This window comes from Vigna umbellata, chromosome 5 (assembly GCF_029865625.1).
Source record: "Vigna umbellata cultivar VRB3 chromosome 5, Vumbellata_1.0, whole genome shotgun sequence".
NCBI classification, from domain to species: Eukaryota; Viridiplantae; Streptophyta; class Magnoliopsida; order Fabales; family Fabaceae; genus Vigna; species Vigna umbellata.
In genome coordinates this window covers 23298705-23313064 of record NC_142169.1, presented here as the reverse complement: position 1 = coordinate 23313064, position 14360 = coordinate 23298705, and the positions used below count along the sequence as shown (strand labels likewise).

General features: G+C 30.1%; 1 protein-coding gene across 1 annotated transcript; it reads right to left on the bottom strand.

Moving 5' to 3' along the window:
* Positions 1-2672: 2672 nt before the first annotated feature.
* LOC124821989 (transcription factor bHLH130-like) lies at positions 2673-5745 on the bottom strand. Its single transcript, XM_047293935.2, has 6 exons — positions 4831-5745; positions 3644-3960; positions 3388-3558; positions 3159-3224; positions 3012-3080; positions 2673-2907 (listed from the first exon to the last, which is right to left on the bottom strand). The coding sequence occupies exons 1-6, from the start codon at positions 5327-5329 to the stop codon at positions 2836-2838; spliced, it is 1194 nt and encodes a 397-aa protein (XP_047149891.1). The 5' UTR covers positions 5330-5745; the 3' UTR covers positions 2673-2835.
* Positions 5746-14360: the final 8615 nt, after the last annotated feature.

Below are 14360 nucleotides of genomic sequence, written 5' to 3'. Positions count from 1 at the left end.
ATAAACATCTTTAAATAATTGTATTAATTAGTTAATATTTAATTAGACGTTATATTTGGGATTTCTAATGATAAAGTCCTTTAGCAATAGTAATTAGGTGAATGATTATTCAATTTCATTATTTATGTACATAGAAACAAATCCCTCTCAAGAATGTAAATTTAACTTATAAATATCATCATATTAACATTATACATCAGGCTAATAAACTTTCCATATAATATTTCATATTATCGCATTATTTTTTGGTAAAATTAATAGAATCCAATTTCTTATAGTACAAAGTCACTGGAAAACTCATGGAACTTGCCAACTGCGTATTCTAACTATTGTCATTCAAGATTTATTTAAAAAATTGATTATTCAATATTTTTTAAATGTTTCAATTAATGTGTGATGTTTATGATATATGTAACCGCCACGATACATGATATGAGTTATTCAATTAAATAAAAAGATAGTTCTATATTTTGTTTTTGGAAAAATAGTAAGTGAATAACATCTAGAGATTAAGTTGCAGATAATTTTTTTTATCAGTAATATGATAAAAATTAAAGTCAAGTCTTTTTATCTGAACCTAACCCTAAATTAAAAATGACAATTCATTTCGTTAAAATAATAATTCCAAGTACATGATACGTAATTTACGTATGCATCCAAAATCTATATTAAAATATAAATCGAAAGCAAGCATAAAATAAATAGCCGCCAAAACGGAATGGAATCAGTTCATGTGTGATGAGCTATTTTTTTATCAACTAACATGTGATATTTACATAATAGTTGCAGTTGCTACGAAGTTAGTTTATTTGCAATTTAGGCTTATGAAAGAATTTTTTTATGGAAAATTTAAACTCATTTAAGCATGTTATTGACTATTTACTGGCTACTATTAAATGATAAAAGAAAAAACATTTGTATTCTTTCAAAGGTTTAAATTGACTAAATTATTAATTTGATCTGTCAATTTATTTAATTATATCATTTTGGTCTTTCAACAATTAAATTTTTTGATCTTTTAAAACTAATGCAATGTTGCCTTTTCAATCAATAATGTTTAAATTTTCCAGTGAATGGGTCCTATATGATGACTAGATGTAATTTTTCATATTGTCGAAAAAACAATAAGTCAACGTCGTTTTATTGCAATTGGATGAAATAATTTCCATTACATCAATTTTAAATTGTCAGAATCCAAATTCAACCATTTAATAACTGAGAAACCAAATTAATAATCTAAATTATTTGATTTCAAATTTAAAAAAAAATGATCATATGAATGAAAGGAATAACCAAAATACGTGTATATATTATCATTTTGTCAAATCCTTTCTAAAATATAACATTGAAGGGTGTTTTTATGTAGCCCAATCATTTATTACCAATCTTCACTGTCTTGAATACCGAACACCTTAAACTAGTTCAGTATACATGCAAATAATATATGATATATAGTTTTTTGAATTAAAATAACAGTTAATGAAAATAACATGATGAGGTCAACAAGAAGTCAAAGCATTCTTATAATTGTCCTTAATACATAATTTTTAAGATTACTTTAGATATAATGTGTTACATTTCCTATACTTTATTTTTCTGATAAAAAAAATCTTATACTTTTTAAACTTCAATTGTATTAATTTTTATTTAATTTTGAATAAATGGTTCTTTATAGTTTAAATTTGTTTGGATTTTCTCTTGCATTTATCTTTGTTGTTTTTTAATGATAAAAGTATTGATTTAATAAGAATTTGGAATTTTTTTCGAACATAGTAGATTATTAGTGTTGAGTTTAATTAGTGATATAAAATTAGATTACGTAAACCTATCTCTAAGGAATTAGAAGCATTTTGTAAGTGTCTTAAGCCACCAATATTGGGATAATTTTAGTTAAATGAGAAGAAAATATTTTTATGAATACTTAAGGAGATAATTTTTTTGACAATAGAGAAAGCATATTATGTAGAAAGCTAAAAAAAATAAAGTAATTAAAATAAGACATTTATTCCTCCTCTTCATATAAACAAATCAAAATAAGCTAATTTATATTCAAAAGAAGTAATAAATCACTCTTAGATTTTATTTTTTGTGTGTGTGTGAAAGTATAGGAAAGAAGTTGGTGATTCATCCAAAGTTATGTTGCTCGTGAAGACATACTCCTCTATAACAGGTTTCAGGCTTTCTGGATCAAATTTGTCATAAACATATTGTACAAACTAACATTCCTGTCAGTCCAAACAAGTTTAGCTCATCCATTGAAGCAAATTGCACTAAGTATTCAAGATTTTCATTTTGGATATTATGTCCTCTCTAATCGACAAGACTTGTTACAATACAAACTAGTTTGGCCTGATGCAAATAATAATAATATTTGCTCCTATCATTCATGGAATAGACCCCTAAACATCCAAATTTAAATGATTTTCTTCTCAGAAAATGATATCCTTTTAACTTACTTTATTTTTGTCTTTATCTTTCAGCTGTTAATTTCAACCTGTTTTGCTATTGAGTGTAAGTGTCAACCTTTTTGCATCAGATTTTCTAAACATATCTTGAATCTCTACAAGGATCCAAAGGTGGAGTGAGGTCACAGCTGCATCACTTTGCTATTTTCTACTGAAAAAAAATATATTCATTTATAATGCATGAATTCAATATTAAGCAACTCTATGTAGGGGAAAAAAAGAATAACATTAAAATAATTCATTACAATTTTTGTATAAAAAATTACAAAATTAAACTATTTGATTTATCGTTCGTGTGATTCATCACGTCAAAATATAGTACCCGGGTCCATGTTTGCATAGTTCCTTTCATCACATGTACAAAAGAAACTCAAGCAATTTTATCTGTTTCTGGTTTCTGCATGTTTATACATTTGCATTTAGCTCGTCTTTCGCTCAGATTCTGCAGAAAGGTATTCAAAATGTCAGTGCATGCATGAAAAGAGTCATCAGTTGCATGGCTATATGACTATGGGGTTCTAACAAATAACTTCTCCCTTTGAGTACCTTGAATTGATTCTGAAGATTTTTTATGTAGTCTACAGCCAAATCCAACATCTCTGCTGTGCTGGTTTGCTGCCAATAACTCAAGAATGTTAACATTCCAAACACAAAACAATGCAAGGGCAAATCAACTTCTGTTTTATTACTGACCTTCTCCATGTTTGGAACAAGCTCTTGCAATTTTCTTATTCGTTCACTGATCCTAGTTCTTCGCACCTGAGAACAAGTACTTGTTAGAATAATCTTTTCACATAATCATCATTTCTTATTATAGTTTTGGCAAAGGAACACAACTTCATTTTAATTGATAGAACTTCACCATACCAAATGTTTGTGAAAACAAGTTTTGGCACAGGCAGATAACATGATACTCTCTTACCCTTTCGGCAATGCTTCGAGGATGAGTAGCAAAGCCTCTCTTTGCTCTGATTTTACAAGGAACAGAATCGTTAAACTGAAGCAAGTTGTCCATAGCAAACATCTCCGAGGATGCTCTCGGCAAACTCAAATGATACGAAAGAGAATGAACTTGATTTCCCAGGTCTCCGTTCTGAGTGTATGAGAACATATTTGTATTGAGAACCAGAAAAAAGTTCGGATCAATACAACAAGAAAATTGAAAATCCCAAACAAACCTGAGCTTCAGAAAGTAATTCATCATTACTATTTCGCTGTCTTTTGGGGTTTGCCGTCTCATTCCAAGAAGCATAAGGGAATCCAGGGCCGTAATATCGAGCGTCACCATTGCTACCTCCATGTTTACCATCCTCGGGGCTAGTTACCCTAAGACTCTCCGTGCCCATTTTAGAGGTTGGTGATAAAATTCCCAAAGAAGAAGGACTCCTTGATGAGAAGCTAATGTGATTCTTCATTCTGTTCATAGATATTCTATGCTCACCATCACTGCCGTTAACACCACCAAAGTTTTCAACACCTCTCGTACCATCATACCCTGCAGTTTTCAACATGAACTGAAACTACTTCAGTGACAACTAGGTTTATCTTCGTATAAAATTTGGAAACGTGTTTTCAGAATTTTTAATGCATATCTCCAGTTTTGGATACGCAAAATGAACAAGGAAGAATATATGGGATTTGTTGATTAAAATTTGTAACGTTAAATTTGGATTAAAATTAAGTTCATAAGTAAAAACAAACCAAATCTCACTTTTACATGATTAAGTTCACTAAAAAAACCAAGGTTTTTAGACAAATTTTAAAACGGAAGCATATTTTTGAAGATAATAAAATATGTTACGAAATTGAGTTCATTCTCCAAACTCAATATGGAACCCTTCAAGTTGAAAAACAACCATAACATGTGTTGTTTTGCGGTTTAAGGTATTTTGAACACTCCCAACCATATTCTGAGAATTAAGAGTTTCTTTTTACAAGATCATGTCAATGTGTATGGCAAAGTTAAAGTCCTCAAACCGAAGTTGCTACAAAAAGTATGAAAAGACAAGCTTAAAGTTCAAATATTGACATATGTGGTTTGTTCCGTACAAAAACCACAGCTTTAGAAAGTTATACAAGCGCTTTGTTGACATTAAGTGTTTATAGAATTCTTCCCAAATCAAATTATTACGTTGGGAATCATAAATAAATCTTATATGTCTAACCACTCATCATATCCTTGCTGTCTAATTTCAAAAGTCAGAACACGCAATTGCAGTTGAATAAGCTACCACCACCATCTTCAACAGATTGATTTCATTCGGCATGAACAATTTCCATTTGGTGCTAAACAAAACGTACGGACACCCTAAAATCTGCCATAAAAAGTAGTAAACAAAAACTGAATACAGAACAAGTACAGTACCGTTGTGAAAGGAGATGCTGTTAGAGAAATTGCCAGAAGGAAAGCTACTCTGCCTGAGAAGATTGGGATTAAAGCTTTTGCCACCCTGATCCATTCCCACAGAACCCACCATCATAGATGAAGAAACAGTTACTGTCGAGTCATGCCTCGGGTACCGAGAGGGTAACACAGAAGTACTGTAACCTTGCTGGGAATTCATGCGACTCAGAGGTGATAATGATGGGGACGACGACGATATTGTTGACTCCTTCGGTTGTTTATTCTCGTTAGAAACCTTGTTATCTACGAATTCTCGTATGGTAGGGGATGTCGTATCGAGGGTGTCGCCGGAATTGAAGAATCTTAAAAGTGGTTCAGAACCCTCCCAGGGGTTGGCGTTGATGGAAGAAGCTTCGCCTTGTTTGAAGTTGGAGACTTGAGTGGGGGCAGAGCGAAAGCGAAGTAAACCGGAATTGGGTTGGTGTTGTTGCTGAACTTGGTAACGGGAATTGGAATCCATGGTTTGGTAATCAGTTGAAAAAGAAGGAGTGAAGGTGATATTGATACGAGAGGCTAGAGAATCATTATGATGAAAATCGAAAAGGTTCTGGAAGTAACCCAAATGGGAAGGAAAAGGGAAAGCTTGGTGGCTCAAAATTCAAGGAGGGGCTTAAAGGGAAGGTTGAGAGGTCGGTGTTGTGCAGAAGAGAAACAGATAAACACAGAAGCAGTGAAAAAGACAAGGAGAGAAATATGTAGAGAAAGATAAAAAGATACGCGCTAGTGCAGTTTCAGAAACCTGATTATTTTGCTTTTTGAAAAAAGAGAGCAAGAGCAAGCAAGATCCTGTGAATGAACTAGAGAGAGAAAAAAAAACAGAGGACAGAGAAAGTGTATGCAGAGAGAGAAAGAGAAAGAGAAAGAAAAGGAGCTCCTTGAGTTTTTTTTTTTTCTTAGAAACACAACAAGTTCTAAAATCAAGATGAAAAAAAAAACATTTACGGCATGAATAATGAAATTTAATAAGAAATAATTGATTTTGTCTTTGTAGCATTTTGAGGCAATTGAACCAATGAGAGAATTGAGGAGTACATCAAGTAGCGTCACAGGACTGGATACTGTTTGTCTGTTCTTAGATTGCTTGATAATTCCGAACACCAGAAAATATTACTTTAATTAACTGAAATATAAAATTGATTTGGTGGTACATTTTCTTTTGTTTTTATAAGCTTGATTATATTTTAGGTTGGTTAAATTAGGGTTTTCTTTAAGTGCTTAACAACCCTTGAAAACATTACGAAACCTATCACTTACTACTACTTGTTCAATCTTGACCTATATTTAATCCATTTAATACTAAAGAAGAAAGGGTGTGCATGAACGAATACTCCAGCGCCAATGGTTTACACACTTTAACAGCATAATAAAAAATCCATGGAATCAAATCAAGATAAAGAAGACATGCTAATTATTAAGAAAAGAAACCATGGTTCTTAAAGTTCTAATCTTAAATGGTAAAGAAAACGGTGAGTTTGCAAATATGGAGAATATAGTATGCAGTTTTATTTATGGAAAGACGGCGCGTGTGAGCGTAATCTGAAACGAAGGAGAAGAAAAACCGACGTGGCAACGCTGCTTGTCACTGTTTACACGACATAATCCATCGTATATCTGTCACCACGTCATTCTAACCCATACTCATACGTACCAATGTACAAAGAATATACACCTCCTAGTATGTAAATAGTTTTCATACAGTTTTATTTTTAATGTTATAATATTTTTTTTTGTTCTAGAATTTTTTTTTATTATTGTAAAAAAAATGTAGACATCTATGAGAGTTTTCATGCGTATTTTTTAAGAGAACTTCCATTATTAGGTACAAAATGCGTATTTAATTAAAGGTAGAAAGATTGAGCGTTTAATTAAAAAATTAAAATAGATTTTGAGGGACATGAGAAATAAAAAAAATGTATATCATTAAGAAGATGTACGAGTAATGAGATGAAAATGATTTTCAATGAATGATATTGATTAAGAAGTACGATAGTTACATTTTTTTTTGTTTTATATTTTATATTTTCAAACTGCTATCAGGGCACCGCTGTGGATTAATTAAAAAAAATTAATAGTTTAATATTGTAATTATTTGTTTCATTTAATGTCCAAGCAAAGAGTGTTTTTAAAATTTTTTGGTAGGTAAGAGTTGTGAGTTTTAAAGGCCTGGTCCACCTTCTTTTCTCTCTTTTTTATTTATTGATCATTTTTCCCCCTTCAACCACGTCTTTTGTTATTAAGAATGTGACTTTCTTTTTTTATTTCTTTTTGAAATCTTATCACATTACATATAGTAACTTACGTATTTTAAATTATCATAATTCATTTAAGTATAAATATAGAATTTGTTCTAATATCTTTTAATCTCCGACTTTGTGAATGTTTGATCCCTTTTCTAGTTAGATTGGTTCAGAGAAAGAATTCCTAAACTAGTTTATTCTTTGAATAAAATTTGAAATTGTTTGAACATATTTCACTAGATTTTTGTATTTTTTATGTTATCTACTCTTTTTTATATTTATTATTTGGAAAGTATATATAATAGTCAAAGAAAAATAAGAGTAGTTTTAAGTTATAGTTGATTTTTTTTTATTTTATCTTTGATAGTATTGCATATTGAAATTTGAGTGGTATGTTTGAATTTGATTAACTCATTGATTTCAATGGTTGCATTGGTTTTGATTTTGACAATGGATTAGAAGAGTAAAAATGAACCATGCTAGCTAAATTAACTAATATGTGTTTTATTGAGTCCAAATGAATGCTCTAAACTTGCTAGAATAATGATTGGTTTGAGTAAAAAAAATATTTAGAATAATTTGATTTTTTTTAAATTATGTTTGTTGATGTCTTTAAAAAAAACATCCAAAAAAAATATAAATTTGAAGTGCTAAATATTATCGTTTGAGTTAACAAATAGAAGTTCAAACGTTAACTCTCTTCACTTAGACTATAAACTAAAATTTGACTAAGATATTGATAATAACAACCTTCTCTTTCCTAAAAGCTTATTACTCAATTGACAATTGGTCACTTAAATGTTGGAATTTTGAGAGTTTACCCTAAACTTTGTTTTAATTTCTAACATATCGATCAAATGTTTATGAGATGTTTAAGCAATACATTGTATAACTTGAGCAATAAATGTTTAATAAATTATTTGTCCTAATCATCATAAGTTAAACATCATACTTCTATTCAGGCGACATTCTTGAAAGTCTAATACATAATTAAGTCGAATTAACAAATATAAGAAGGTGATGTTATGATTGTATTTTATATTTTAGTGATTGACATTTTATAGGATAAATGGAGTTATATTTTATGAATAAAAATACATAATATAAATTTAAATAAACGTATTACATGTTTAGGACGGTGTGTTAACAATTTATGATTAGATATTAAGTACAAATTTCTTCAATTAACATAGATCTTGTTAATTCATTCACCATCTAAATTATGTGTATTAAAACATCAAGTGATTAAATGTGGGTGGAGAGTTATTATACATCATGACATTTGTAGATGTACAAACTTATATTGTAATAAATTTACTTTGATAATTGACTATGTAAAGCCCTTGTCAATCAAAATGTTGAATTTAGTCAAATATAAATATCTATCAAAACATATTTAATATGAGTCTTATAAAGAGACATCTTTTGTTGTTATTTTTATCTCAATTTGTGTTTAGGTTTATTGTAGATCATTTTATAATGTATAAAAATGATTTAAACAAAGTTTGTTTAATAAATAATGTATACATTGAAACATGTCGACATATAATTGTGGTATTGATATAGAATAGATCATTAATTCTTATTTTCAATGACTTAACCTATTTTTGTGGATTGTATAAAAATCTATGAGAATGTATTCAGTATAGAAAGGAATATGGAATTGCACATTAAGAATCCAAATTGAAGGGAGTCATAAGATCTCAATTGAGAGTCCTATATTTTACTATATTATTAAAAATATAAAATTATCAAAATTTCATGTAAAAAACATATTTTATCTTAACAAGTTATATATAATTAGATTTTGATTTGTATAAGTTAATTTGCAAATGTCATAATTAACTTTCAAAAATTTATTGTAAATTCAATAATATAGTGTAACAATCATGACCACATTAGAATTACTAAAATAAATAATATACATACATACATACATATATATATATATATATATATATATATATATATATATATATTACTATCATGTCCATGTAATATGGTAATAAAGTATATAAAAACAAATCATGTGAACTTATTCTAAATTGTTTATCAATTATGTGGAAACAAATTTATTGCCAACCAAAGACATCATGTAATTAAATAAATCACTTTTAAGGATAAATAATGAAGAGTTACTTATGTGAGACATTTTTACTTGAGCTCAGAATTGCAAACCTAAAATCAGTACTTTTTATTCAAATAACAATGCATAAACTAATTCTACCTCTTTTGAGCTATATATACAAAGACAAGTACAATTAAAACAAATTAAATAAGTCATCCAAATTATTCCATTATTTATAATTCAATATAATATGTTCAAGGTTGGAAAATATGTCTCAAAATCATTTTCAAAGTAAACTATTACAACATTGTGTTAAAATATAAATCCAAGTTAAACTAAAATGTCCACTTGTAACATGTATACATTTACATAAATTTATGTGTTGTAACAAAACTTAATTCTCCATTAGAATTTATAAGTGTTCTTCATATATGTTTATTATATGTAGACCCCTTGCTGGTTGAGGACACCTCAACCTATATCACAAAGTAGAAGGACATGTGTCACTGTTATGATATAGATCCACCTAGGGAAAAGATAAATTCCAAAAGGATTAATGACAAGTAGACACATTAAGAAAAGCCTAAAACAAGGTAATCATGTGAACCTTTAGCCCAACAAGTAGGGCCTGTTTAGGTATTATAAATAGTTATGATTCACAGGGTATGTCAATGATATCATTTATTACAATCTCACTATTTGTTTATTAGTTACTAACTTGAGTGTCATACTGTCTTTGTAAGTTTTTTTGTCGAGGTCACGTCATCCTCATCGAAAGAGAACAACTTGACATCCACAATGAAGAAGACTTATTATTTGAAGAAAAAAGAGAATAATGGATACTAGAGTTACTTGATATGTCTCAGTCTAGTTAGAAGAGTAATATATTTATGGGAATACATCGGTCCGACAAGAATAAGTACAAAAAAGTATTAGAATTTATAAGTACAATGAAATACAATTGCTCTTGATAAAATTCAAACATTTAACAATTCGTAAATTAATTACACATTCACCTTCTTCAAGAATACAAACATTATCAAACTTGTTCAAAATTTCCAAAATTCAATGAGGGTGCATATAATTACAATGTAATTTTTGAAATTCTAACTTTTCAACCAATCATATATTATTAACTTAATGTAACAATACAAGTTAAGATAAAACTAGTTTTCCTTTACCTATTAAATGTCCTTTTCACTTAGTTATATCACATGTTGTAGATGAGTTTAGAATTTAATTAAAGTTTAGAGTCAATAACTCGTTGGTCACCTCTAGGATTCAATTTATAGTCATCAAATACTTTAAAGACAAGTTCAAATTTCACAAGACTATATCTTCCGTTGTCAAACTACAAACATATATGAAAGAAAAATATAAGAAAAGACCAAAATTAAATAGAGGAAACAAAAATTATCAAAAGCAACCCTCACAAAATATGCTTTGAAAATTCCCTTCACTGGAATGTGTAAACTCAAGTTACCATGCAAAGAAGAAAGAGTAGTTTTAGCTTCAAATAAAAGAAGGAGAGGAAGTCTTAGAAAAAGAAAAAAAACAAGGGAGGAGCGGATTACTTAGTAAAAAGGAAGGAGTTATTATTTACTCATCTATTTATAACCCCTGCCTACCAAGTTCACCCCTCCATTCCCCTTTTTCTTTAAAAAAGCCCAAAAATAAATGACAAGTTTGTTTACTATTTTTCCCCCTCACAGAAACAGATTCTCATCTCCCACTTAAACACACTACTCTTTTAAAAATATATAAACTAATTGAGACCATATAATTTATATATTAAATATATCGATAAATAATTTAGAGCCTAGACACAATTTAATTTAATTATTTTACATATTTATATTAAGACATAAAAATAACTTTAATTATTGATATTTTTTTTTCTCTACAAAAAGCTAAACAAATTCCAATAAACATGCTGAAAAAGGAAAAGAACAAGTGCTGTATATAAAAAACAAAAAATAATGTTCTCTCTACAACTTATAAAAGAAATTGTTCATCGAAGGTAATTTTAGTATTTACTTAAAAATTTAAAACTTTTTTTCTTCGATTGTATAAGCAATGCAACATGGATGTAATTTAATATAAAAAAATACATACACTCCTACGTAGATTAATGAAGAAAAAAAAGTGAAAACTCAAAATCGAGTAGACATGGAATATGATTTTGAAGATATTTTCCTAATAGTGCAAGAGAAAGAAAAGGTTTGAGCTTCATTCCCTTTTCTTTTATTGGGGAAGAATAAAGCAGAACATTGCATAACGCATAGATCCAATTCCATCTCTATCTGTCTCATCATAGATGAATATGGGCAATCATGTGTATGTGGAACAAATTCTTAGGGTACCAAAAATCCTATACAACCCAAAGAATTTCAACACCTTGAAGAAAAACAACTTGGATAGAATCTAATCCCCACTTTATACCTTTACACTAATCATTATTACTTCTTTTTAACTCGGATTAGATTTTCTATTAAGAAGCCGCCAAAGTCACATGAAGGACATGAAAATATCTATCTAACTATTATTTTTGCCTCTCACATTCGTTATAGTTCTTGTGATGTTTTTGGCAATGACCTGAGTTTTAACGTTAGAACATAGAAATGGTGGTGGTCGTGTCTCTTTCTGCCGTGGTACCTCGTGTGATGATAAAGAAAAAGAGGAAAAGAAACCAAAAAAGGCCAAAAAAGGAGAAAAGGTAGAGAGGTACAGAACAGGGGCACGCATTTACTTCAAATCTCTCCAAAATTTAATTTATGTTAAAAGCTACTCTCTGTATGTGTGGAGTGAAACAAACACACGTGAGCACTGAATCCGTTTTCTTTTTCTTCTTACTTTACTTATTTTTTTCATCTTTTTTATACTTTTCAAAAATTAAGTTTCCTTCTCTTCAAGTATTGTTTTTGTCACTTGTGCCTTATAACATTAGCTAATAAGTTTACAAGCAAATGTATCGTCACTTCACTTAAATATTTATAAAACTGTATAAAGGGAGAGAAGTATGCCTTTTTAAAGAAAAAAAATTAACAAGGAGATATGCAAGGTAAGTTAGATACCTTATCCTCAATAAATATTATTTTAATTTGGATGGACCCTTACTCAATAACTATTATTTTAATTCAACTTATATAAATGAAGCTTTTAACAACTACTTTATTAGTCTCGTTTATATGTATAAATTAAATATATGAAATATTAGTATCAGATGTCTTTTTTGTGTATGCTTTGATGCTAGAACAAAAATAAATTTTATTTTATTCATATAACAATTTATGTAATCTTTTTCTTTTTATCTCTGTCCATTTACGATACAATTTGGTCTACGAATATATTTTCAAAAACGCAATCCATTGGAATGTAAGGCCTAAAACTGGGCTACTAGAACGGCCCAAATGTATTTATATTACACGGGTTTCCTCCCCACCACACCTTTCCCCCACCTCCCCTTTATTATTTTGTCCCTCAGTCAAATTTTATTTTTAGGGTTATTATTTTTTAATTTTACCCATTCACAATCTATATTGTTGTGAGATACTACAAGTTGCAAAGGTTGGTGGTGGTGGAAAGAATTATCAAGCAGTCTCCCTCTCGTGGTGCAGTGTCGCTCTCGTGGTGCAGTGCGTGGAGTGGTGCAATGTGTGTCGTGCTTCCTCGTATTCGAATAAACCTTGAAATAAAACCCTAAAATAAAAAACGTAAACGGATGTGACATCCTTCAACGGATGTCAACATCCGTTTAAGGAAAAACAGATCCGTTTTACCTTAAACGGATGTTGACATCCATTGAAGATGTCACCTCCGAAGGTTACGTTTTTTTATTTTAGAGTTTATTTTATTAGGGGACATCCATTGAAATCCGTTTTTCCTTAAACGGATGTTGACATCCATTGGAGATGTCACCTCCGAAGGTTAAGTTCTTTTATTTTAGAGTTTGTTTTATTAGGGGACATCCGCTGAAGGATGTCACATCCGCTGAAGGATGTCACATCCGCTGAAGGATGTCACATCCGCTGAAGGATGTCACATCCGCTGAAGGATGTCACATCCGTTGATGTATACTTCCTCACGCTGGTTGATGCTCTGGACGCTCCTCGATGTTCCTCCACACCACGGCGGCAATGGAAGCTTTCAAACCCAAAAAAAAAATTTGGGAAGAAAAAGGAATAGAAGTGCGGGAGGTGGAGAGGTGAAACGAAAATGGGGAAAGGGAATGAGAGTTCTGTGGGTGGGTGCTGGGAAAGTAAAATTAGGGTTTCAAATTATTTAAAATAGGATAAAAGTAAAAATCTTTTTAACTTAAAGATATAATTGTATTTAAAATAATGTGAGGAAATGGAGGAAGTATAGGGTGGTGGTGGAGGGAGCAACACCCATATTACACCCATGGTATGCCCATAAACAAGAAGATCACCATCAATTCATGGACATTGTTTCTTGCACTCCCATGTTTCCTTGAGGAGCTCCTATAGTTTCTGCGAAATACCTATTATACCCATAATGAAATATATAAAAATAATGGTTTTTGTCTCTTAATTTACGTTAGGGATTGTGTAGTCAATTAATCTTTCAAATTACATTATTCAAAATGAAAAATATAATATTTTTTATTTTGTATTATACTTTCTGTAATATAAAATTTTATAATTCATTTCAAATTATATAATTCAAAATATAAAATTTAATACTTTAAATTACTGAAGCAAAATTTTACATTTTAAATTATACAATCCAAAATATATTCAAAATTTTAGAATAGTTAATCCTTCTTTCTGCATTTTGAAGCACTCGTGACGGTTCACCTTTTCTTCTTTTTCTCTTGGACACGAATTCCATGTGGGGGTTATAGGTGGCGACAAGTCTCCTTTTCCTTTCTCTTGCCAATGCTTTTGGAGGTAACAATGTTTATTTTGGATAACTCACGGTGGTAGAGGACAATGCCGCTCTAGCGGTAGCTCCGACAGTGACTATGGCTGTGGCTGTCTACGGAGGTGAAGGGGTGTCGCCAGTACATGTGCTGTGTAGGGAAAGAAGGAGAATAAAGGACAAAAATGTCATTGCATTAAGCTTCAGGGAATGCAATAAGAAAACATGGGGTGTAGGAAGTTGAAATTAAATTAGTCACTCAAAAAGGTGAAAGAGACATTTAAAAAATTATGGGAGTGCACAAA